This window comes from Molossus molossus, unplaced genomic scaffold (assembly GCF_014108415.1).
Source record: "Molossus molossus isolate mMolMol1 unplaced genomic scaffold, mMolMol1.p scaffold_m16_p_16, whole genome shotgun sequence".
Lineage (NCBI taxonomy): Eukaryota > Metazoa > Chordata > Mammalia > Chiroptera > Molossidae > Molossus > Molossus molossus.
Window position 1 is genome coordinate 4789842 of NW_023425351.1, and position 27019 is coordinate 4816860.

At 36.0% G+C, this 27019-nt stretch overlaps 1 protein-coding gene across 6 annotated transcripts in view; it reads left to right on the forward strand.

Moving 5' to 3' along the window:
- PCMTD1 (protein-L-isoaspartate (D-aspartate) O-methyltransferase domain containing 1) overlaps positions 1 to 27019 on the forward strand; it is a 45440-nt gene that overhangs the window by 13302 nt on the left and 5119 nt on the right. The window contains exons 3-8 of one of the 6 annotated variants that reach the window (XM_036263718.1): positions 9702 to 9804; positions 13444 to 13621; positions 15800 to 15991; positions 18112 to 18234; positions 21223 to 21394; positions 23847 to 23970. In XM_036263718.1, coding sequence (XP_036119611.1) covers positions 18179 to 18234; positions 21223 to 21394; positions 23847 to 23970 — 352 coding nt within the window. In that variant the 5' untranslated portion in view covers positions 9702 to 9804; positions 13444 to 13621; positions 15800 to 15991; positions 18112 to 18178. Of the gene's footprint in view, positions 1 to 7541; positions 7571 to 9701; positions 9805 to 13443; positions 13622 to 15609; positions 15638 to 15799; positions 15992 to 18111; positions 18235 to 21222; positions 21395 to 23846; positions 23971 to 27019 lie in introns of all 6 variants that reach the window. The other 5 variants (XM_036263719.1, XM_036263720.1, XM_036263717.1 and 2 more) reach the window with 5 other exon arrangements.

Genomic DNA, 27019 nt, shown 5'->3' on the forward strand with positions numbered 1-27019 from the left:
GCAACTGAGGTATATGCCCTTAGTGGGAACCAAACCCAGGACTCTCTGGTCCACAGGCCGACACTCTAACCTCTAAGTCTGGCCAGGGCTCCACTCTGATTTTTATTATTTTCTTCTACTTACTCTGGGCTTTTCCTGTTGTTTCCTTTGTCATTCTTTAAGTTACAGGATTAATTATTTGTAAATGTTAATTAAATCCATCTGTTCTAGTGTGTTTTTAGGGTTGCTTTTAATTTGTTGATTTTTTTGTGTAGATCTATTTAGTGATGTCAGTGGGGTGTCAAAGTTCCCTACTATGATTGCCTTGCTGTTAATCTCTCCCTTAAATTCCTCCAGAAGTTTTAAAATATATTTTGGTGCTTCTGTGTTGGGTGCATATATGTTTGCCAGGTTTTATATCCTCTAGTTGGATAGATCCCTTTAGTATTATGTAGTGATCTTTTTTTGTCTCTTGATATGTCCTTTGGTGTGAAGTCTTTTGTTGAGGTGGGTCTCTTGCAGACAGCTTATATATGGGTCATGTTTTTTTATCTATTCTGCTATGCTATATATTTTTTTTATTAGAGCATATAATACATTTACATTTAAGGTTATTTTTGTTAGCTACATTTTTTTTGCAATTTTTGTTCTATATCTCTTTGACTCTCTCTCTCTCTATTTCTTATTACATTAGTCCCTTTAACATTTCTTGTAATGTTGTTTTGGTGGTAATAATTCCTGTAACCCCCCCCCCCCCCCCCCCCGGGAAGCTCTTTATTTCACCTTATTTTGAGTGATTGCTTTGCTGAATAGTGTAGTCTTGCTTTCATATCCTTGCTTTTCATTACCATGAATACTTCATGCCATTTCCTTCTGGCCTGTATTGTTTCTGTTGAGAAATCAGCTGATAGCATTGTGGGAGCTCCTTTGTAGTAATACGTTGCTTGTGTCTTGTGTCCTATGTGATTTCCTTTGTCTTTAATTTTTGGCATTTTAATTATCATATGTCTTGGTGTGGGTCTCTTTGGGTTCTTTTTGCTTGAGATTCTCTGTGCTTCCTGAACTTGGGTGACTTTTTTTCTTCACCCTGTTAGGGATGTTTTGTGCCATTATTTCTTCAAACAGGTTCTCTATCCGTTGTTCAGTTTTTTCTTGTGGTACTCCTATTATATGGATGTTGTTACATTTAATTTTGTCCCACAGATCCCTTAAACTGTCCTCCTGTTTTTAATTGTTTTTTTTATTTTTGGTTCTCTGATTGAATGAGTTTTTTCTACCCAATCTTTTAATTCACTGATCCGATCCTTGGTGTCCTCTAATCTGCTCTTTATTCTTTCCAATATATTCTTTATTACTTCTGTGTCATTCTTCACTTCCAACTGGTTGTTTATCATAGTTTCTGTAACTTCTTTCATGCCGTTGAGCATCCTTATAATTGTTACTCTGAACTCTATATCTGATAAATTGCATATCTCCATTTCATTTAACTCCTTTTCAGAATTCTTTTGTTCTTCCATTTGCGGCTTGTTTCTTTGTCTCCCCATTTTGGTTGCCTCTTTGGGCTTATTTCTCTGTATTAGGTAGATCTGCTACCACCCCAGTCTTAGTAGAGTGGCCTTATGTAGTAGGTTACTTGTGGGACACAGTGGCAAAGTCTCCCTGATGACCAGACCTGGGTACTCCAGTCATCTCCCTGATGACCAGACCTGGGTGCTCCAGTCCTTTGTGTGCATTATGTAGGCCTTCCTTTTGTAATTGAGTCTTGAGTGCTATTGGTTTGTCTGTGCATGGGCTTGGTTCTCAGGCTGGCTGACAGTGAGGCTCAACCCCCAGTGCAGTGTGCTGATGTTTATTATGCAAAGCACAATTCACCACAGTAGTGTTTAGAGCTTGCCAAAGTCTCCCTGTTGGCTCCCTGTGGATATACTGCTCATGAAGCTCATTGGGTCCTGCTTATTGTTGACTGATGCTGGCCACTGGTTTTATTGGTTTGGGGCCTATTCAAAGGGTCTCTGGCGCAGGCCAATGTCAGACCCTGCTTGTGACTGGCCCTGAGTACCCTGTGTGTAGCTATCAGTGATCTGAAGCTTGTAGCTTTCTTTGCTGTGGCTGGGTGCTTATGGAAAGGACAAAGCTGAACACCAAGGTCTGAGTCTACAAGCCCAGGGCAGAGGAGCAGGTCAGGCAAAGACTCCAAGCACCTAGAGATCCGCTTCAGCCTGCAGGCTATTAGTCTTAGTCACTTAATGAGCTTCAGGCTATATACCTCAGCCAGGCAGAAACTCCACCTGGGAGGTGGGGTGAGTTTTCAACAGATGGGGGCTTCCTACTGTGCTAAAGCTGCTTTGATGGGAAAACTGCATTAGAAAAATGACTTCTGCAGTGAGTGGAATGACTCAGTACAGGAATCCTGGTGGCTGCCGTCCCACTCTCTCCCCAAGAACCACGAACCTCAGACTCTACTCATGAAGCTCTAGTCTACTCTACTTTCCTTTTGCCAGAGCCCAAGGTGAGTGGCTGCACCCTAAATTTAGTACGTTGGCCTGTTAAGAGGGTGCCTTTGTGTTTAGCCATCTCTCCCTGTCAGCCCACAGTGCTTTTCACAGCTAGGTGTTATGGCACCTTTTCAGATTCAGTTACTCTGGGCTGGGGAGCCCCGCTTGGGGTTTGGACCCCAGAATTCTCAGGGGGGACCTCCATAGTTGAGATATCCCTACAACGCTTCAGCTGCTGCCCTCTCACACCTCCACACTTCCTACCCATTTGGATGTGGGCTACTCTTTATTTATCTGTGTATCTATTTATTTTTAAATATAGTTGATTGAGTTTTAGAGAGGGAAGGAGAGGGAGAAAGAGGTAGAAATGTCAATGTGAGAGAGAACCTCCTGCATGCCCCCTACTGGGGATCAAGCCCCCAACCCCCAACCGGGAATCAAACCAGTGACCTCTTGGTGCATGGGTTGACCCTCAACCACTGAGCCACACTGGCCGGGTGGCTTCTCTTTACATTCTTGGTTATAAGGGTTCTTTCCAGCCTGTCCTCAGTTGTTTATTCAGGATGATTTTATTTTAGTTGTAATTCCAGTTTGATCCTGGGAGAACATCAGCGTAGTTTATACTCAGTCTGCCACCTTCTTGAGCCAGTATACTTTATTTTTAAATAAAGAGATGAAAAAATGTATGTTTATATATATCTATCTAAAAACCTATCTATCTATCTATCTATCTATCTATCTATTTATATATATACTTTGTCTCAGTCTTGTGAGTCTTTTAAACTTGGGACCTTAGCTACATTTATATACTTCATTATTCTTTCAAACAGTAGTTATTTATTTGACACTCTGCCAACTGCTGAGAATACAGCAATGCATAATATACATCCCATGTCCTTGAAACTGTGTGTGTTGTTTCTGAACTAGGATAGAAGCATTGTGTCAGTTGTATTGGCCGTTCTTCATTTAGTTCAGTAAATATTCATTGAGTATTTATGTGAATTGATCACTGCACTTGCCTCAGAGTACCTTCAGGTATTTTACCTATAAACATGTAATAGAATGAAAGAGCTGGTGAAAATGGCTCGCAGGGGAAATGACTGCCTTAAAATGAAATTTGTATCAGGATATAAAGCTGTTTCAATTAGCTTTTAAAAAACTATTCTCTATTATGTTACTTTCTTCTTAGTTTATTAAATTTGCTTTGGTAGAGACTTAATCTCTGTGTTAATGTTCCAGTGTAGATGTGTGAGATAATCATATGTTGCAGACATATTAAACTTGAGTGTTTTCAGCCTGTTGGGTGGAAATAAGTAAATGAACTGATTGTTATGTCTGTTCTTGATATTTCAGCATTTTAGACATTCAGTTTACAAAGGAGTTTGGGTCCATCTCGGACTATTTAAACTAACACTTTCAGATTTTGTGTAAACATTTCTAAGATTCAAGTGTAATAAAAATAGCACTTACGTGTCCATAAGCTGAGAAGAGCTCGAGGGACTGGAACCTGAACTTTCTGGTAAAGTTCGAGACTTGCTTCATGAGGTCTTTTCTAAATTTACAGAGAAGAGAATAAGTCTCTAGTCGCTAAGATATTCCATCCAGCTTCAGGATGGTTAAGCTAACATGGCAAGATTCAGGAACTGTTTGACAGTGTTTCCCTTTCATTAAGAATGTGTGTTTAGTTTGATATAATAGGATAGAGAAACCATAATAAATTAATTATATCTTAATAAGTGGCAGTGAATTAGATCAGTTCACCTTTATTTAGTTAGTGATTACACTTAATCTTCTGCTAATTTCTGTTTCTCCCCTCTGCTTTATTTACCTTTGCATGATTTTAAGTTTCTACATTATACCCCAGGGTGTCATGGAAAGAAAGAATCAAATCTATTCTTTTTTTTGGTACGTGCCCCTAGCGGGAACCGAACCCGGGACTCTCTTGTCCGCAGGCCGACGCTCCAACCGCTGAGCCAAACGAGCCAGGGCTCAAATCTATTCTTGTCTGCTTTTTACCTGTTACTTGTTTCTGAATGCTTTCAAGTTATTTATAAATCTTCCCAAAGATGCTTAATTTATACAACTAAAATTATTATTAAAATATCATTGTTACTTTTGCATATATATTTTAGTTCTCACTGAGAAACTTTGTATTAGTCTCATAGAAACCAAATAACTGACTGACCTGCTCCCTGTTGTGGGGAATATTTAATTTTTACCCAAAATGATTTAATTTGTAGTTATTGCCTCTTGATACTACTTTGCTAATGAGAACATAGATTTGGATAATCCAAAGACAATTTTAAAAGTCATTTAGATTAGGTTTTGTAATAATTAGGAGGGTGTAGCAGTTGTACTCCAGTTACCTGCAGAGCCTGGGCTACATCCCGAGAGAGTTCCTCTGCCTTTTTTGGGGTGAGACCCAAGCATTTACAGTTTAAATCAAATTAAATTTCATCTACTTTTAAATATAATTTAAAAATTTCCAGATTATTCTAATATGGAATCAGTGTTGAGAACTGTACATAGGCTATGGTTTTGCTCCTACAACTAACCAGTTCTGTGTACAAGGAGAGCACTTTGTGAGTCCTAACAATCTGCGCCCACCTTGTACTACACAGTACACAGAGCTCTTTCACATAGCTCACCTGATTCTCCTAGGGACCATTTTATACCGTAGGAAAGACTTCCAGTGGAAGTGTCTGGTCTAAGCTGATGCAGCTGTTAAGGGGAGGAACCAAGGTTGAATACCAAGACATCTGCCCTTAAATTCTCTTTCTCACCAGCCCACAGTGTTTAGATTTGAGTCCTCAGTTGAAATGGTAGATCTTGAAATAGTTAATCTTTAGAGCCCATCTAGTTATGTATTATAAAGTACTTTTTGCTTGTAGCTATATGTTCTGTAAATTGGCTTGATACAGAATTCTTAAGGTACTGAGAACTGCATTCAAATGTCGAGTGAAGCTCTCAGATTTCTTTGGCCTGCCTCATGAAGACTTCTGTCGTGCGCATGACACCCAGCCTTTCAGAGTACTTCAGAGTAGGGGAAACCGGAATAGTATGTGTTACATGGGGTCAACATAGATGGAAATAAAAAATGTGGATATTGCCTGGACATTTCATATCTATGCCTAATCATTATTGACCTTTATGTATAAGCTTTGATTTTTGACTAACTGGTAGGGGATACATGAGTTAGATTAGATTCAACTGCTGCAAAAGAAAAATAATCACTAGATTTTTATTACATTGGCATTTTATTATATTTGTTATTGCTCTTAATAAATGGCTTATTGCCAGTCTTAAAAATAATTTCTAACATGTAAGATACCCAGGTTTTTCTAATAAGTGTATTTGTGTTAATAAACTTTGACTTCTGTTATGTTTCTATTTTCTTTTTAATATTTAGCCATTAAAGATAGTGGTCAACTATTATAAGTTTCATTTTTAAAAATATGTATTATGAAAGTTAAGCATTATTTCATAGAAAAATATCTTCATATTGACAAATACAGAAAAACATTGGAATATATCAGATACAAAGTCAAGTTTATGCTTCATCTGTTAGATGATGTTAGAAAGTGTTAACACTTCTTTTGGATACCATTTCATTTATTTCTATCGACAGCTTGTACCTTTCTATTAGAGTTCTTTTATGTTGTTTGTTTATTTTAAAATATTTTACTTTGTTTTTTCTCTTTGACTTACTCTTTGTTTGTTTTGTTAATCCTCACCCAAGGATATTTTCCCATTGATTTTTAGAGAGAGTGGAAGGGAGAAAGGGAGGGGGAGAAAGAAAGAGATTGATGTGAGAGACACACATAGATTGGTTGCCTCCCTCACGCACCCCGACTGGGCCAGGGATTGAACCTGCAACCCAGGTACGTGCCCTCGACTGAGAATTGAACCCTGGGCTGATACTCTAACCACTGGGTACCAGCAGCCAGGGCATCTCGCTCATTTTTTTATTGAAAACTTTATACATGAGCATACAGTTAAGATACACTTTAAATTTTTGTAAAATATATTTCATTGATTTTTTAGAAAGAGAGGAAGGGAGGGGGAGAGATAGAAACATTGAGGAGAGAGAAACATCGATCGGCTGCCCCCTGCACACCCCCCATCAGGGATTGAGCCCGCAAACCTGGGCATGTGCCCTGATTAGGAGTTGAACCGGCAACCTCTTGGTCCATGGGTTGATGCTCATCCACTGAGCCACATTGGCTGGGCTTAAGACACACTTTAGACAAAAGGTGTAATGATGACATTGTCTCCTTTCTACCCTAGACCTGTTAGTTCCTTTTCTTAGAAGCAGCTATATATGCTTTTTAAAATTTCTGTGTTTAATTTTTCTGTTCTTTTGAATACAGATGTCAAATATGACTTGTAATAAAAACTACATTACATTTTTCATCATATATTTGATGTATTCTAGTTGTATAATACATTCTAAATAAATGAGATATTGATATTTCTATTTAAGTTCTGCCTTTTATTACTGCTTTAAGTATTATTTTCAATATGTTAATTATCAGTTTACTAGTGATAATTATATATCTCCATGTTATTTTAAAATTAAGCAATTACGTCTATTAAAATTATAAATAGTGTTTGCACTAGAGATTAGTGCGTAATATATTCTATGTGTGTGTGTATGGTATTGTCAGAACCTTTGTATGTTAATGAAATTGTCTTTATTCTGTGTCAAGGTGATGTGAAAAAGTTTTATGAAAAACATTCTTAAGATATTTTCTTAACAGATTTTAAAACTTATTTTAAAAGTTGTCATTTTGCTTTTAGACAATAAGCAGAAAGCAAGAAAAGACGAAAGCATTGGCGTCTTTAAGTGATGAATAGCTTGTGTAGTTCCTTTTGATATAGAGCTGTGAAGTTCAAACTCCCTCTGTTAATAAGACAGTTTGAAATACTGAATAGAAAACTTGATTTCCAGATTCTTTGACACCTTTAGTGTAGTGTTTATGCATTTGGTCTAACAGGAAATGTCAAATTTCAGGAATATTGACCTTTGTTATTGATCTCTTAACCCCTGTTATGTTTTCCTTTCAGTGGGTCACCATGTTAAGAGTAAAATGAAAGTAAGATTAATTTCATAGAATAATATTTTCCTTACTATGTACCTAATGTTAAGTAACTAGCTTAATTTGAGTTTTTACTTGAGGAAAATTTTATTCAGTTTTTTCTAACATGCTTTGTTTCCTTATGGAATTTCAAGTTTTGAAAATGTTCAGATTCAGTTCTAAATTAAAGTGACATCACTGTGCTTCTCTAAATTTAATTTTTCCCACTTTAATTTTTGATAAAAGGAAATTTTATATTTAGTCAGTTTGTTTATGGGAATTATAAGGTATTACAAGAGGTCTTAAATGATACTGGATAGATAATCCAGTTTTCAGATAAGACTGACAAAACAGTTCGACAGTAAGGAAACAAAATGAGAAGCAAAATGTTTACGTTTTTTTCATCAATCAGAATAATTTATTTTAAGTGCTATAAAATCATTGCAAAGGAAATTCTGTTGTGGTGTGATGGATGGAGTAACTTTTTTTTTTTTTATCCTCACCCGAGGATATTTTTCCATTTTTTGTACAGATAGAGTGGGAGGGAGAGAGAGGAAGGGAGAGAGAGAGAGAAACATCGATGTGAAGGGACACGAGTGGCTGCCACCCGCACAACCAACCAGGGCCGGGGACAAACTGCAACCGAAGTACGTGCCCTTAGCAGGAACCGGACCCGGGTCTCTCTGGACCGCAGGCCGATGCTCTAACCGCTGAGCCAAACTGGCCAGGGCGAGAGTAACTTTTTATTTAATCTTTTTATCTGAATACATTTAGAAAGTAGAATCAGTTTTTAAAATCAAAATATGATAGAAATATAGTAGGTGAAAGCATTATCTTTATCTGATTTTGGTTTGAAGATAGCATCTGAATATTTTGGTTTAATTTTTGTAGTTTCGTTTCTAGGTCACAAACTTTTTTTTTTTTTTTTTTTTTAAGATAGAGTGAGAGGGGGAGAGAGAGAGAGAAACATCAATGTGAGAGACATTGATTGAGTGCCTCGTGCACAGCCTTGATTGGGGCCGGGGGTTGAACATGCAACTAAGGTACATGCCCTTGACCAGGAATCGAACCTGCCACTCTTTGGTCTGCAGGCCGATGCTCTAACTGCTGAGCCACACCAGCCAGGGCACAAACCATTTTTTTATGTGCTCTCTGAACATTCAAATATAATAATTGGTGACCAATTTTGTTGTTATTTTAAAATTCTAATACCTATCTTTAACATTCATTAGGGGGCACGTTCAGTTAAGTTGTTCCTATGATAGATGTAAGATACAGTAAGACAGTCCATGTAAGACAAAAAATAGATAACACAAACACAAGCTGTACACACACTTCCTCCTAGGAGACCAATCTCAAAACAAATACAATAATGTAGAGTAGAAAACCTCGACTCAATTGCAGAAATTCCAAAAAAATAACTTGTCACTGTCCTGTGGGTCATGGGCAGGCAGCATGCACAGTAACAGGAGCCTTAGGAAATGTGGCTAGTACCAGGTGGGGAAAGGAGCCATCCTAAAGCTTCTGAGGCTGAGAAAGCTCTCTCCTTTTTCTCTTTCCTGCAATGTTACTCATTCTTGGCTTTTCTGTAAAAAGATATACCAAGTGAGAAGTATGCTGGAACAGGAGAGTAAAATCAGCCTGCAGAAAGTGGCTGAGGCCACATTCTGCTAAACAAGGGGGCTCCAGAAGACATTGGATGTGGTCTTGGCCCTTGAAGTTGGCATTACTAGGTAGTAATGGGCACTGGGAGATACTTTGATATCTCTGTCAGCACACGGTTTTGAGATTTTAGAATTACTAAGTTTTTAACCAATGATACAATATAATGGTAAAGAACTTAAATTCCATATAGTTTTAGGATTTTAAAATGACCAAATTTTTAACCAATGATAAAGAACTTAAGTTTCATATAGTATATGACTATTTCTTTGGCAATCCTGATAGATAAGCATTATTATTACTTCTTAAAAATTAATGCATTGTAAATTGTGAGATTTCCATTCAGCTTTTTAAATTTGTGGCTAGCAGATATTCACATATTTCAAGGCCTCTTTAAATGTTCCTGTGATAAGTGAGCAGAAATTAAATGAGCTCTGTAATGAGTTATTATTAATATTTTTTAATAAAAATGCTGCTACAATTGCAGGTCCTTTTGGAATAAATCATGGGATAGAGCTTCATTCAGATGTGGTGGAATATGCCAAGGAAAAACTGGAGAGCTTCATCAAAAATAGTGATAGCTTTGATAAGTAAGTATTTATATCTATAGTTCTGGTTTTAAAACACTTGATAAATAGATACGTGATGTCTGATCCTCAATAGTATTAGTTTATTAACCCTGAATTGCTCATTTGAATGCAGCAAAAGTCAGTGTGGTATAAAATGAGAAAAAAAATGAACTTATAAAAATATTCTGTGGTATAACTTACTCTGTAAAGGTCTATAGTAAATTTTAAATAACATTTTTTAATCTCATGCTTCTATCACTTTAATAATAAGGTGATGTTTCAGTCATTAAACATAATACAACTACCTTTTCTGAAGATACAGAGATGCTTGGATTAAAAGACTTTTCTGGAACTGGTTTTATACTTTTGGGATAGTAATTCAGTAGTTCTCCCCTCTTTATTTGTAACGTAAGGATAATACTGTTAGCATACAAGGACTTTCTTAAAAAATATTCAGTTATTTTGTAATATATCTATAGGACATTATAATAGAAATACATTGATATATCTTTGATAGGGTAGTGTTTGAGAAATTTGTTTATAAAACCATCGCTTTGAACTCCTGCTTTCCCTTCGAAGAAATAACTGCAGTGTTTGTGGTTTTTCAGCTGGCAGGGAAGTCTCTTTGGTGTGTGATATTTCTAAAATTCAGCAATGATAATACTATGGAACAAGGGCTTCTTATGCTAAAGTCTATGAACTCTGAAATTATGTAAAATTTGGAGGGCATTTATCTCTCTCAACTAGTCATATTTTCAAAGAACACATTATAAGGATAGGAATCACAAGCTTGCAACTTCATTTTATACAACTAAGTTTTAATGTAAAACCATTCAGAGTTCCAACTCGACTTGTTGGGAGTAAAAGCCTTTCTCAGTCATCTCTAGGCCCTGGCCGTGTTGGTGAGAAACTTGGAGTCCAGATCAGAGATGGGAGCTTTTTTCTAGAGAGCTTAGGCCTGGGGACGTGCTAAGAAGGAAGCCAAGGAGGTGCTATGGATGGATGTCTGCTGGGTGTAGTTTTCTTCTCCCTTTCTCTGCCCATTCTCCCCCCACCCCTTGTCTTTTGTCTTTTATTCCCCTTTGCCTTTGCCATTGCCACTTTGTATTTGGCAAGAGGCACTTGATTGGTTGAAAAACAGATACTCTGCAGTAAAACCCTCAGTGTTGTAGAGGGAAGGGGAGGTTTTGTGTCTACTTAGGTATGATTGCAACTGGGTTATTGAAGACCTCAGTCAGGCAAGCTTGGAAGAATTTGGAAATGCTCAGAATTTATTTTATCTATAATTAATTCAATGGCTTTGAGCAAGCCACTTGCATTTTTTGCATCAGTATGCTGAATGCTATCCTTTAGCTTACTGATGTTTGTCTTTATAAGTAATTAACACTTAATTCATATATTGAATTATTTTTCAAGTGCTTACTGTGTTGGTTCATATTCTATTGAGTATCATATTGATAGAAATAAAATAGTTTTATCTCAAATAATTTTATAAGAAATTGGGGTTCAAATTTAGCATCCTTTTATACTTATGTCTTAAGATGTGGATATAAATATTTTTTATATTTAGTGGAACTATAGAATTCCATTAAACTTAATTGAACTTCTATTGTTTTAAGTTTTTGTTTTGATGTGGAAACTATATATACATAAGGACATTTTGAATACATTTGAATTTAGAACATATAAATTAGTAGTGTTAGTAAAAGTAGATGTTTAAGGTCTATATATTATAAGGTCTTTTATATATATGTGAGACAGTAATAATGCATTTTATGTTTCAATACATGATGGCACAGCTGATTCAGTTACTAATCAAGCAGAACAAACTCAAGGAAGTATTTTGAATCACCTCTATACAAGTGTCTTTAGAGCTCAATTTTATTGCTGACAAGTGGCCGTGGCCCTAGGACACCATGAAAAATGTCATTATTTAAAGCATTTTATTATGTTGATGTAACTGAAATATTAAATGCTCTGTAATAGAGATAAGTTTGAAGACTATATGTATTTTAGGGTTTCAGTTTTTTAAAATTTTCTAAAATTGTTTTCATGTTACTGTAAAATGATCAGATTTCCTTGGCTGTATTTGATATTGTTGCATTATAGAGCTTTGTCATTCATAAAATGATGAATCATAAAATATGGTGATGTGACTGATCTCAGTGTTTCTTATTTTTAAAGGTCTAGTTATTTTAATTTAAATAACTAATAAGATTATATAATAGAGTTGTTTCTGAAGTGTTGCAACTGATTTTTAAAACTGATTCTTACATTAATAAACTAGTCTGAAAAAATTAGTTCTGGAAATATTATCTATTCTGTTTTTCAAGTAGTATTCTGAAATGTTAGTTATATGTTTCAGATTGTAGAAGTATGTTGCTTACAAAGAATAGTGGGTACTGGGAAAATATTTCATTTTGCATAAAGTAGTGAGTGGTTGGAAATGAAATAATCAGAGTTTCTGAGTCATTCATTGGCTTTTTTTTGTCTTTTTATATCACTTGCTTTTTAGTGACAGAAATTAAAAAGATATAGTAGTTTTCTTTTTGTGTTTGATGATTGCCTAGTAATTTTTCTTGGTGTTTGTGGATAATAATTCTTACATTAATTAAAAAGAAACTTGCCATGCAAAATGATTTTAAAAATTCCATTTCTAAGCAGTTTCATTATATTTAATTGTGTATAGGTCATTAAAATACATATTTTAATTTAAAAAATATTAAAATAACCCAGGAATATTGGTTGCTCTTTCTGCCTTCCTTAGTACCAGATTCTCTTGGATTACATGAACTACAGGGAGAACAGAGAGCTCACACATAATAGTCTTCCAGTCCTGTTTATGCTGTCTTTTCCTTTTTCGAAAGTATTGCCATGTCACTTAGGATTTTATGATTTAAACTAAGTCTTTAAAGTTTTCTTACATATATTTTTGGAGTCCATAGTGAACTTCCAAATATAGTGGGTGAGAAAAAAATCGATAAACTACTCAACATTAGACTATATAATGTCAGATGACTTTTTAAAAGATACAAATGTGTGTTTGTGTGTGTGCTTCATAAAGCAATCTTGGTTCCTGAGTCTTGAAAGTAGTAGTTTTTCTTTTAGGAACAAGTAACTTTATAATGCATGTATTTTCAGACTTTTTTCTATGTCTTAGACCTGTATCAGCAGATGAAATAATTTGGAGAAGCCACTCTGAATTTACTGTAACTTGGAGATGGGAGGGATGGGGGAGTCCTCTTGTATGGTTTATTCCTTTGCTACACCTAAGGTAACCCCAGATTCACTGAAATGCCTTTACTATAAAACTGACATTTGATTTTAGGTGTCCTCTAAAACATTGGCAAACTTTCCCAGTAAAGGACCAGGTAGTAAGTATTTTAGGTTTCCTGGGCTAAATTATCTCTGTTGCAGTTCAACTCTGCTGTTACAGGGAAAAGCAGTCGTAGACGCTGTGCAGACAAATGGGCACAGGGGTGTTATCTTTGTTATGTGCCATTGAGTTGGCTCTGACTCCTGATGACCCTTTGAATGACTGATGTCTCAATGTCCTCTTATAAATAGCCCTGCTCAGTTCCTGTAGACTCATTCCTATGGCTTATTTGTAGAGTCAGTACATCTCATATTTAGTCTTGTTCTTGCTTTTATTTTTCCCAGCATTATTGTCTCTTCCAAAGAACCCTGCCTTCTCATGATGTCATGAAGTGGGACCGCTTCAGTTTTGTCATTTTTGCCTCCATCAATGTTTCAGGCTTGATTTGCCCCAAGACACTCTTGTTCATCTTGGTGGTGGTCCAGGGTATCTAGATGGACACTTTATAACAACAAGCAGCAGGTGGGATTTGACCGTTACCCACAGTTCGCTGACCCCCACTCTACTCTTCACACAAACTCTCCAGAAAATCTTTGTTTAGCTCTCTCTTGTCTAGGGAAGCCTTTGGGCCAAGTTTTAAAGGCTCTTAGGTGTTTGTCTTTCACAATGGAAGGAGGAAGTTGGGAAAGGCCAAATTATATGAATCAGTATTTGAGCATGTGCAGTAAGCAAAGGAATCTCTCCAGCTGTGTTTACTTGGAAGAGTTAAGTCAGTAAAAGGATCCTAAATTGTAAAGCTTTACCCTATAAATACTTTGCAAATGAGTTAGAAATGGTATAGCATTTATTTATAGCTGCATCTATATCTTTATATAATATGTAAACATGTGCATGTAGTGGACTTGGCTTCCTGGAGTGCATGCTTTGCGGAGTGCTGTTTCCCTCTAAGACAGTAGATCCCAGCACCCCTCTTCCCAAGGATACTGTAGCGGATTTCAGAAGTATTTTAATGTCAGTAGTCAAATGAGTACAGCATAGTCTGATTTATTGAAGATTTTCTTTCTATTTAAATGCATTTGTTTTTATATAGTTTGTCATATAAATGAATCACGTTTTGAGTACTAAAAACAGTAATGAGATGATAAAAATAGTAGCACCTAATACATACTGTTTCTTCATTAAATACCATGTACCATTCTAAGTGCGTTGTACACAGCCCTAGAGACTATTGGTGTCCACATTTCCCAAATGGGAAAGCAGAGCTAGACAGCCTGTAACCTCACCTAGGCCAGTCTTACTAGTTCTGATTTAGGTATGACTGTGTAAACCATGATTTATTCTAATATTTCTTCCCTACAGTAAGCTGCTACTGGTGAATTACAGACTAGCAACTTAGCTCCATATGCAAAGTTGAAGCAGCACTTTAAGTTTTATCATTTATGTCCTTCAGATTAGAATTAAGGAGTGCTGTTTACAGGGTTAAAGGTACCACAGCATTTTTATTCCAAAGCACACCTACCCTGCTCATTAATGAGACTATGGCGTGAATTACTATTGGGGGCAGAGATGAGTGGAAGAGGCTATGTGTTCCTCAAATTTAGTTGAGGTGTAACTTTTAAATTAAATTCAAAGACAGTATAGTCTTTTATTATAGGAGATTTAATTGCTTTATGGAAATGTGTAGTGTCCTAATTTTGTTTTTAGTGATAGGTATTCATTTTTCATGTGATTTGCATTGGAAAAATTAAATGCTTCTCTGTTTTGTCAGCTTTATCACAAGAGTAGTCCTGCTTAGCCTGTAAGAGAACTATAGTACACTGGAAGTAGTTTTGCTGTCTAGAAATATATATTAACATTATTTCAAAATATTTCTCACAGAATTTGAAGATTTTTTATGCCAAAAATGTTCAGATGGTAGTTTTATAACAATTATTACAAGTTGTAAACACAGTTTTTAACCATGAAAAACATTCGTATGGTGGGACAGAGAAATTCTTAAAAATAGTCCTCAGAGCTGTCAGTTACATATTTTAAAATCAGTTAAATGGCATGGGGAAAAGTTTAACGGCTTCAAACACATTATTAGGAGAAAAATTATTGTTGAAATACTTGAAGTTTCACTTTGGTATTGTGAGAGGTTGTTTTTGATTTTTCTTAAAGCTTCACTGAATGAAAAATTACTGTATTTACTTTTAGCGCATTGCTTTATTTACATAATGCTTGAGTTATTCTGGGATGAGTTTGATGCATTTGGAAGGGAAACACTTGAAAAGGTAAAGTCATTGGTTTTTAAAATTTTTTAAATTCAAGCAGTTTATTTATTGTAAGAGGTTTTGAATGGTTTAACAGCATTTGGAGATCAAAAGATTAACATATCCCTGGGTTTTCTTCCCAATGGAAAGTTCTGAAATTTCATCCTATTGTAATGAAATAGTCATAGCTCTTATAACTCAAAATGTATACTTTGACAAAGTGTTTTACAAAAAAGATTTCTGTGATTTATTTGGCAGCTTGTTTTGGATGAGGTATGAGATCAAGGTAGGATTTTTTTTCTATGTCCTTGAAATTCTTGATTCCATTGAAAGAGTAGTCTAAAATTTCAATGACAGCATCCTGTGGCACGTGATAAACTAGGTGTGCAAATTGTCAGCCCCACCTCAACAGTGTATTGAAGGGGAATGTTGTTTTTTCTACTCTCAGTCAGCTCCTAGACCTAGACTATCCGTCTAAGAGGGAAGCTGCAGGGCAAGGCTAGGTCACCCTGATCTCCTAGCAGCTTATCAAAAGAATTATATGGGCAAGTTGGCAAGGTCCCTGCTGTGAACGAAATCATCTGTCCGTCTCGAGATGAAGATATTCCAACATGCACCTGTAAAGAAAACCACTGCTAAGGTAAGTGATTAGAATCCTGGTGTTATTTTGAGCAAGTATTCATGTAAACCAAGATATATGTGTGTTCTCTATTTTCTCAAATTATTTTCTGTGTACATTTAGTAAGAGTACATCAAATATTTTTTCCCTCTCTGCATAAGAGAGTCTAAAAAGCAGTCATTAAAATTGAGATCAATAAAAAGTCTAAAGTCAGTGAATTTGTAGTTATTACACACATTGCAGGACTATTTTTTTTATATAGATAACATTGTTGGGAGACATAATTTAGTATAATTTAAGACTCATCTGTATCTGAGAAACTTTGTTTTGGAAATGTTCTTTAAAGAATAAAAATGATTTCTGCTTTTCTTTTTAATAAGACATAAAATTTTAATGAACTCCCCTAAATAAACATAAAAATTAGGGAAAGAATGTGTGAACCATACTTTTATGAGTAGAATTATAACCATATAGGAAGTGGCATTTTGGTAGACCTCTTGCTATTTTTTATTATTTTATTTTTTTATTTCATGTAGTATGTGGTTGATGTGAAAGGTGGAATTTGGATTTTCTCTCTTAGTATTTTTAGCTCAGATTTTATGTGTAAATCTATAAATAGTGTAGTACTGTTTTGTAATGAACTGAAAACTTCTAGTTAGTTTATTGCTATAGTCTTCTAGATTATACAGAAAATGTATTTGTGGTTTAAAGTATGTCCTTTGCCTGTAGAGGTCTCTGGAAACTTAGATAAGCTGCAGCACTCAGAAGATAGTAAAAGCCTAAGGTAGAAAATGTTTTCTTTATATTTCTTCTCTACATTGGAAGAATTAATCGGATTTGTAGTTTACCCTGATAAATGGTAATCATCATCTATGTCTTAAAGCAATAATTTGTTCTTCATATATATAATACAAACATATGATATGGATATGAGCATATCCATAAACATTTACCTGGAAAATTTTCATTATAGGCTTTTTGAAAAAATATTTCAATTGATATGAATTAATTTATATGAGATACTATTATAAAATAATAATTTTAGTATCAGAATACAAAATGTCTAAGTAGTATCCTCAACTGTATACCTAGTCAGAAATACAAAGGTCATCTATATGTTTTTTATTAGGAAAGGTGACCTATAGCCCATTTATATATGAAAACAATAATGTAAATATGTGCATTTTGAAAGTTGTTTTCTTTACTAATGTGAAGGATTCTTGTAGTATTTAGTGGAAAAGGTCATAGTTGTAAGTATAATATATAATCCCCAGATAGAATACTCTCTGGCAGAGTTTTTTATAACTGTTAAATTGGTAGTATTAACTATGTAATGTATTTGGTGTGTGAATTTGCTATTATGTTCTAGATATTTTAGTGCCAACATTTAAAAATATTACACTTTTCTCCTCAGTTTTACTATGTCCTTGAGGTTTTAATATTTTGTATCTAGTAGTAGTTCAATCCTTTTGAAATGTTGGCTCAAGTTCAATTAAACTTTCAAATTAGAATATTCTGGTAAAGAAAATTAATATAAATATGTTAAGTAAAAGTATAAAGACCCCATATGAATATGTTCCATTTGCACTAATAGAAATTATTTATAAATTTAGAGATCTAATTTTTCTCTAATGATCCTTTATAATACTTTCTACATAAGAGCAAATATTCTTGTTCTCATGTGTGTTTAAGGGAAAACATCAAGTTGTTTCTTAGAATAAGGGTGGCTCATTTAAGATCTGAAGAATGGCTTCTAAAAAGTGCCTTTCAGTGACATAGACCAGTTGATTTATTCATAAAAGGAAAGGGTTTGTTTTACTATTTGAGTTTTGCTTTTTTTTTTTTTGGCATTTTTTGGGGTGGGGGGAGGGAAGCTCATGCATCTTGTAACATTAAACTACAGTTATTTATAGTAACCAATTTCGTAAAACAAGAACCAGCATGTCGACACAGACAGTGCCATAAACATTTATTAATTTATTTATCTATCTATCTGGGCAATTTTCTCTTCTAGTTCTGAGTTTTTTGTGATTAGCATTTTAAATTTGTCAGCTTTGGGTTCATATTCAAAGTTGGTAGAAAAGTTGACAAAACATTTATGTTTTTTATATGGTTTGCTTATTTAGTAAATGTTTTTCAAGGACTGGAATAGGTGATGAAGATACAGTTAATTCAGCAGAAATTTTCAGACAGCAGGAGACCAGGAGAATGTTTCAAAGGGATGCCTGTGTTAAGGAGACAGTCTTTGCAGCTCCTGCTGACAGGTGATATGGAGAAGGGCAGTTGCTGGAATTTATGTGGCTGTTGAAATATGTATCATATATAAATATATACATAAATATAAAATAAATGTTGAGATATTTTTCTTCTTTTTTGTATGGAATCTTTGAAATCCCAGGTTAATTTTATTCTTACAATACACTTCAGAATGGACTAGCCACACTTGAAGGGCTTAGTATGCACATGGGGCTAGTGGATCCTCTCTTGGATTTTGTGGCTCTAGTTCGTCATGTCTCATTTTTAAGATCATAGCTTCTCATTTCTCAGGGAATCTTTCTCTGCCTCCCCAGGTCTGTTAATTTTCTTTCATCCTCAGTCTTATAGAATCATATTTCTTTCCTTTAAAATATTTACCATAGTTGTTAATTAATCTTTAAATAGATAGTTTGATACTTGTCTCTTCCACAAATGTGGGCATGTATGTTTTCCATTGTATTTCCAGTCATTATACATAGCTGGTGCCCAGTAAGTAGTATTTGACATAATGAATTTTACTAATTACTCGTATAAAGTAACTTGACCAGGGTCACATTTAATTTTAGATCAGGCACTAAATTCTTGCTAATTCATTTTGCTGGGACAAGAATGTGTAAAATATCACTAGTATGAGAAGTAGTTTTAATTGTAAGTTGTTCAGTTGTAATTATGTTTTTCTAGGTGATAGTTTTTATAAGCTATCACATGTTTTTAAATAGTAGGAAGCTTTTAAAACTATAGGACTATTTCCAAGTTTATTGAATAGACTTAATGGTAAAAAGGTGTTTAATAATTCAAAATTTTATTAAAATTTTTTTGTTCACATCCTGATAATTATGACAGACTTAAGTTATTATAAAAGTAAATTATTTAAAATGAATGAAGATTTTTAGATAGACTTCATTGAAAATAATCTAACTTTTTTTTAATATGTTTTCTTTTAATTGATTTTTTTTAGAGAGAGAAGAAGGGAGAGAGAGATAGAAACATTGATCTGAGAGAGATACGTAGATTGGCTGCCTTCTGCACACCCTGTACTAGGGATTGAGCCTGCAACACAGGCATGTGCTCTCACCAGGAATCGAACTGGGACCTCTCAGTCCAAGGGACGATGCTCAGTCCACCGAGCCACACCGGCCAGGCTTTTTCTTTTTAAAGAATGCTTATTGTGAGTTTGATAAAATGATTAAACCACCCGATCCACAGTATCTAATTATTTGAAAGTCAACAAATTATATTTTGGCCGTATTTTATACAGTCATAGGTTGTACCATAGTCTTGAGTATAAAAGAGAAATTACACATGATCCCTAATGTAGGTAAATTTACACCTTGTGTGTGCAATGCAAGTGGAAAGAATGAGAGGTACTATTAAAGAGTTGGATAAGATTTCATTGCAAAGCTAATATTTGCACTGTATCTTTAAGGGATAGTAGGCATTTATCAAAGGAACAGCATGTCCACAGATACAGTGTTTCAAAATACTTTATAATAGTTTCTCTAAGCAATTAGAAGCAAATAATTCAACATAGTATGTATGGGTGAGTGCAGAGCCAGGAAATTATTCTGGACGGACAACCTGACAATAGAATCATAAAGAGCCCTCATGACATTCCAAGGAGCTTGAATTTGTCCTGCCCTGTAGGTAGCAAAATGGTGGAAGGGAGACCTGACAGGTGTGAGCAGTGAGGAGGAAGTTAGAGTAAAAGAAATAACGGGGCATAGACTATCTTAGTGTGGGGATATGCAGAAGAGATGATAGGGTATACACAGTTTACTGCCCCCGCCCAACCCATCAACCCTTCCCATCCCACTCCCACCCCGCTCCACCAAGAAGACAGGAAATTGAAGACAGGGTGTAATTCTGGTAGATTCTTCTTTCACTATCAGGGATCATAATGTGTCTGTATTTTAATGGAAACTTACTGTGTCATAAGTCTGTTAATTACCAAAGGACAGGAGATATATATATATATATATATATATTTTACAAAGTATAAATGATTGTGATTCAATCAGTGTCATGTTTCACTGTGTGCTGGAACTTTTAATGTAAACTACTTTATCCTTAAATGATAGCTTGATTTTGCTGTGTGATCCTATTAACATTTATCAAGTTAAAAGTGAAAGGATATTTTATTAATTAATTTTTAAAATGACTACATTTCAGTGCATTGAGATTGTAATTATGTTATATGTTAGAGATTATTTCAGGTTTGTCAGAAATGAAGGAATAAAGTAGAAGTCTAACTAGAAAAGTTTATAAACTCACAACTCCATATGCCATGAACCAACACTGTAACCAGGAACAAGTGGCCAGCATAAATGCCTTTGTTTTGAAACCACTTCCCTTCTTCTGTTGCCCAGGGAGATCATGGGGCCAGGGTAGCAGTAAAACAATTACTGTTCATTCTGCTCTCTGTCCCAGTCCTGCAACATAGTTCTGCTAAAATTTATTAGGAAAATCTCCCTCGTCTTAGTAGTTGCAAGGGTATATGGTCACACTGGTATCTTTCTGACAAAGTTTGCTCCTGTTAATTGCAGCAAAATCTCACAGATGAATACTCTCCAGCCCTTCCCATGTCCAATGGCCCCTCAGGCTTTTTTGGAAAGGACAGTGGAAGATGGAGCCTTTTGTCTTTTTTTTTCTCTGTGATTCTTACCCTTATCATATATCATTTGTGTGGTGTCACAAGATTGGTGTTGTGATGGACTTTTCATTATATTCATTTTTAAGTCTTAAGTGAGGTTTCAGTGTGGCAAAAATATAGGTTGATGTTTTAAAAATGTTTATACCATGTTTATAATAAAAATAATATATTTAATCAGCGTTAAACTTCATAAGTATGACATTTAAATCAAATTTCATAATAATATTTTATCCTTAGAATTAATTTTGGTAACTTCACTACTTCAAAGAATTGGATTATGTTAAAATTTTTTTTCATCTAATTTTTTTGTTTTAATGAATTGAAATATATTTGTTTTTCTATGCAGATTTGAATTTTGTGAACCTGCATTTGTGGTTGGCAATTGCCTCCAGATAGCATCTGACAGTCATCAGTATGATCGAATCTATTGCGGAGCCGGAGTTCAGAAGGACCATGAAAACTACATGAAAATATTACTGAAAGTTGGAGGCATTCTAGTCATGCCCATAGAAGATCAGGTACCTTCACTGTCCTTTTGTGTAATGGCAGAAAACAAAAGTGTAACACCAGAAAAGTTACAGTGTAACTTTTTTGTTGTTGTTGTTCAGATAGAGTGGGAGGGAGAGAGAGGAAAAGAGAGAGAGAAACATCCACGTGAAAGGGAAACATCGAGTTGCTGCCACCCGCACGACCCAACCAGGGCCGGGGACAAACTGCAACCGAGGTACGTGCCCTTAGCGGGAACCGAACCCGGGTCTCCCTGGACCGCAGGTGGATGCTCTAACCGCTGAGCCAAACTGGCCAGGGCTACAATGTAACTTCATAGAAGAAATAATCTTCCTAGATCTATGTACATAAAACATTTTGAAATGGATCTTAATTATTTAACCAAAGCAGATACAGAAGAGTTCCCTATACCAGTATTAGAAGAGACTTGGTCTCTTACCCATGCTTTGCTACTGTCTTCCGTGGTACAGCAGTCCACCCCACGCTTGGTTTCACCCTGTGCTATCTCAGTTACTTGTGGTCAGCCATGGTCTGAAAATATTAAGTGGAAGTTTCCAGAAACAAATAATTCATCAATTTTAAATTGTGCCACGTTCTGAGTAGTGTGATAAAATCTTGAGCCCTCTCACTCCATCCTGCCTGGGGCGTGTGTCATCCCTTTGTCCATCCTAGCCACAGTGTGCACTCTACCCGCCCTAGGTACTTAGTAGCCCTCTCAGGTATCAGACCGACTGTGGTGGTAATGCAGTGCCTGTGTTCAGCTTACTTCACTCAGTCATTGCCCAGACTGCAAGAGCAGTGATGCTGTCCAACTGCATGTGTCAAAGAAGCTGCAAAGGGCTTCCTTTAACTGCAAAGGTTAGGTTCTTAACTTAATGAGGCATTGTATGATCTCACATTATCACAGCAAGAATGGGCAGTACAGCAAAATACGGTGTTTTGAAAGAGAAAGGGACCATATTTACATAACTTTTATTACAGTATGTTCTTATAATTCTGTTTTATTATTAGCTATTGTTAATGTGTTACTGTGATTTATTTATTTATTTATTTATTTTTATCCTCACCCAAGGACATTTTTCCATTTTTTGTTCAGGTAGAGTGGGAGGGAGAGAGAGGAACAGAGAGAGAGAGAGAAACATCGATGTGAAAGGGACACATCGAGTGGCTGCCACCCGCACAACCGACCAGGGCCGGGGACAAACTGCAACCGAGGTACGTGCCCTTAGCGGGAACCGAACCCGGGTCTCTGAGGACCGCAGGCCTACGCTCTAACCGCTGAGCCAAACCGGCCAGGGCTGTTACTGTGATTTAGACTCATTTGAAAATATTTTTTACCTATTTATTTGCCCTCCGGTGGTTTGGAATTATTAGGTATAACAAATGTATGAAATACTAATTTATTCAGAAAATGGGTGAATCTTTCAAAAGCAAATTTCATTAAAAATTTATAAAAATAAATTTCAAAAAATAGATTTAATATTCATATTAACCCAAATCTGAGATGTTTAAAACACTGTGTGGTTTGTATGGTAGAAGATAGATTGTCTAAGATGACTGGGACCTGGCATGATGTTTTGGAGTTTATATATGTTGGGGGTCCCTTAACATCACAATATATTATTTGCATCTCAGTGGATTTCATCATTATTATGCACTGTGCAAATTGTCAGTTATTAAAAAGATATAATATAGAAACATTCACTGAAAAATGTTCCTGGAAAAATGTTACTTGAATATTTCCAGAGTTGAGACTCTCTAGATGAACAGTCTTTTTCTGTTTTCCTTTAAAGCTACATTTTCAGATATTTAAAATATGGCTTCCTACTGGTGTTCCATTAAATATTTATTATATACTGTTATACTGATGTGAAATATAATAATGATTTTTATGATATAAATTAAAGGTACTAACTTGATCAAGCTGTGTACTGTGCTAATCTTTATCCAAGGACTGGTGATGAATGTTAGGCACAACTTCTAAACCCTTTGTGACTAATTATTTTTATTAGTGAAATATTAAATTGAGATTAGAATTAGAATCTGTATTTTATTGCCATCAGGGAAGATCATGAAGTTGACTCATTGTACAGTAATCAAGACATGGTTTTAATAGAATGCTTTAACCAAGCGCCTGAACTTATGAGACATGTTTCGGGAGCCAGTGGCAGGTACGGACTGGAACTCTGCCCCTGGAAGCCTTCAGACCCAGACGTATTAGCACAGAGACTTGGCCATATTTGGATGATCTGTTTACATTGGAATATCTACCTTCAGCCAATATTTGTGATTCCTTCTTTATTATTTTATAGTAATATTAAGTGAAAGTAATTTGGTTGCATTCAAATACAAGTGATTATATGGCAATTATTGGCAATTAGTCTGGTAAAAAAAAGTTGTGATTGTAAGCCAATCACATTTCCAGAATTAAGCGATTCTCTTTCTTTTCCCCCCTCTAAATAGTTAACACAAATTATGCGAACTGGACAGAACACTTGGGAAAGTAAAAATATTCTTGCTGTTTCATTTGCTCCACTTGTGCAGCCAAGTAAGAATGACAATGGCAAACCAGATTCTGTTGGACTCCGTAAGTAACCGTGGTCCCTTCCAGTCGAACTGTGTCTTCAACTCCGATGCTTACGATTTAATAGACTCTAGAATTAAAAAGATATGCAGTAATGTATTCAATGGATTTATTCACCTTTTTCTTTAAACATAAAGCCCTACGTGGCACCAGACACTGTTAGTTGCCTTCATGGAAACGTGAAAAGAAGGAGCAAGTCAAACAAAAATGAATTTATTAATTATAGTTGTGAAATTGGTGGCATTATACAGAGGGATAGCAAACACAAAAGCCTTTATTTAGGCTGAAAAGTGCTCGGTCATTCTGAGACCAGAAAATACATTTTAGGGTAGTTGAAGCTCATTGGCTACGCTGTAGAAGATAAATTATACAAGACTTTTCTTAGGCTTGAGGAGAGAGTCAGTGTTGATGTGGATATAGTTGGTTGTTTGGAGGCAGAAAAATTGTGGACTATATAGCAGATGTTGGTGGAGGAGAAAAAGGGATCTCAAGTTTGACTTGAACAGCTAGCTAGGTGATGGTACCATTTATTGGTGTTTGGAAGACGACGGGGGTGGAATAGTTTGGAGATAGGTGTAGGAAGATCAGATACTTGTTTTGTCCATGTTTGTGCTTTCTATTAGCATTGTAAATGTTAGGTTGTGAATGGGTCTATACCGACTGCAAGAAGGACGTATAAACTGAGAATCCTGAACATGAAGATGGCATTTTAAGCTGTGAGAATGGATGAGAAAAGTTAGGGGAGAGAGGAGATACAGAGAGAGGTGTTGGAGATAAAACAGAGGGCATGTATTAGCACAGATGGGAATGGGAAGACCAGAGAGATGGGAAGACAGCACAGTGTGTTGACAACCAAGAAAGAAAAGTATTTCAAACTGGAGGGAATGAGCCACTGAGTGAAGGTTACTGAGAACTTGAGAAGGAAGAAGGCACCATTAAGTAAAGTTCTTTACCATAAATGAACTTTACCATCATAGGATATTCTTCTGTTTATCTCAGGTAGTGTGGGAGGGAGGGAGACAAATATCGACGTGAGAGGGATACATTGACTGGTTGCCTCCCACACGGCCCTGGTGACCCCAACCAGGGCCGAGGACTAACTGCAACCGAGTTACGGGCCCTTGACTGGACTCGAGCCCGCAACTCTTTGGTCTGTGGGCCAACACTTGAACCGCTGAGCCCAACCAGCCAGGGCTTTAATTTGATTATTCAATGAATTTATTCCATAGGAACCTGGCTTTATAGAGAGATTTAGTTTTCAGTGTGTATTTCCTAATGGAAAAGGGAAGGGAAAGGAGAGAACCACACATGCCAGCTGCTTCTTACACACCCACAAACTGTACAAGCCGCTCACCACTCATGCCAGCTGCTTCTTACACACCCACAAACTGTACAAGCCGCTCACCACTCATGCCAGCTGCTTCTTACACACCCACAAACTGTACAAGCCACTCATGCTGCCCTGAGGAGGACTGGGTGGTGACACGGAGAGCCCGTGTGGGTGGCAGCAGCATGGAGGTCTCCTCCCGCAGAGGCCTGACCAGCACTTTCTCCGAGGGAGAAGAGCTGCCCTCAGAGACACACTGACCACTTCATGGAGTCATAAGATTCATAAATCCTGACACAGTACTCTTACTTTGATCTCATTTAGAAAGAAATTAGGCACTTGGTTCTAAATAATTTTCAACCTTTTATAATTCAGAAAGCATTAAGTATTTTTTTCAGCTATATTCGTTAACATATACTACTTACAAAAAGGATTTGAGTCAACCTGTACAGCAAATTGCATTAAACTATTATATAAAGAAATTTTAAAAATAAGCATGACTAAAAATAAAAAAGGATTATAAAAAAGACTCATTCTATTAGAAATATGAAGTTACTCCATGGGGATGTTAAATTTAAATTTTCTTCCAGTCTAGTAAAAAAAGATACATATTTAAAAAAAATTTTTTTAATTGATTTTAGAGAGAGAGGAAGGGAGAGGGGGAAAGATGGAAACATCGAGGAGACAGAACATCAATTGGCCGCCTCCTGCATGCCCCCACTTGGGATGGGGCCCACAACCTGGGCATGTGCCCTGACCCGGAATCGAACTGGTGACCCCTTGGTGCATGGGTCAACGCTCAGCCACTGAGACTCATCAGCTGGGCAGAAAGATACACACACTTTGGATGTGCTTTGGGACCAAAAGGGACTTATTTCTTTTTAGCACCAGAATCAAGTAATTGTCACTTGTATTCATTCACCTGCGTTATACAGTTATTTCACTAACGTCTACCTTTCTTGTTGACTACACACCCCTCCCCATATGTACACATGTATTGTGTGTGTGTGTATAAATGTATATGTATAATAAATATACTACTATAGTTTATAGTAGACTATAATTATTAAATACTTAAACTCCTTGCTAAAAGCAGCAATAGTTACAAAATAAAACTATTTTTTTCCTCTTGTTTTCTAAACATTAGACTTATAGGTTATTTATGATAGTTTTGTTTAACCTGTCATAGCTGGTTGGCGAGTCACAAAGAGAGGTGATGAGGAAATTCTCTGACGCAGTTTGGTTTTCCCGCGGCGTACCCGCGAGCGTCCTGTGTGTCACGTACACCTGTACTCAGTTCCCGTGGATTCCTGCCACAGCTATTTTAGTGGTTTACTTTGCAGCTGACGCTATTATAACCCTCAGCATTTCCCATTTTACTTGACAGGTTTTCTAGTTTGGTTTCCTTTAGAAGAATCTTGGTTGTAAATGTGGTTTTATAGTAACATATATTATGAATGGCATGGATAGTGATATTCTTTAAATGAGCAGTTTTTGTTCTCCCTCATTTTTAAGGATGTCAACAAATAGATTTAGGTAGTTCATAAGACTCATTGGTTGGATTGATTGACATTTGTAACTCAGTGTAAAGTGGGAACACATTTGATGGAAGAGGATAAAATGGGGGAAGAGCCTAAATTAAAAAAAATCCATTATACCTATGAAATATTGGTGGGTAAAATGATCTAAATCTTTTTTATCAAAATAATCTGGGTGGGGATGGGA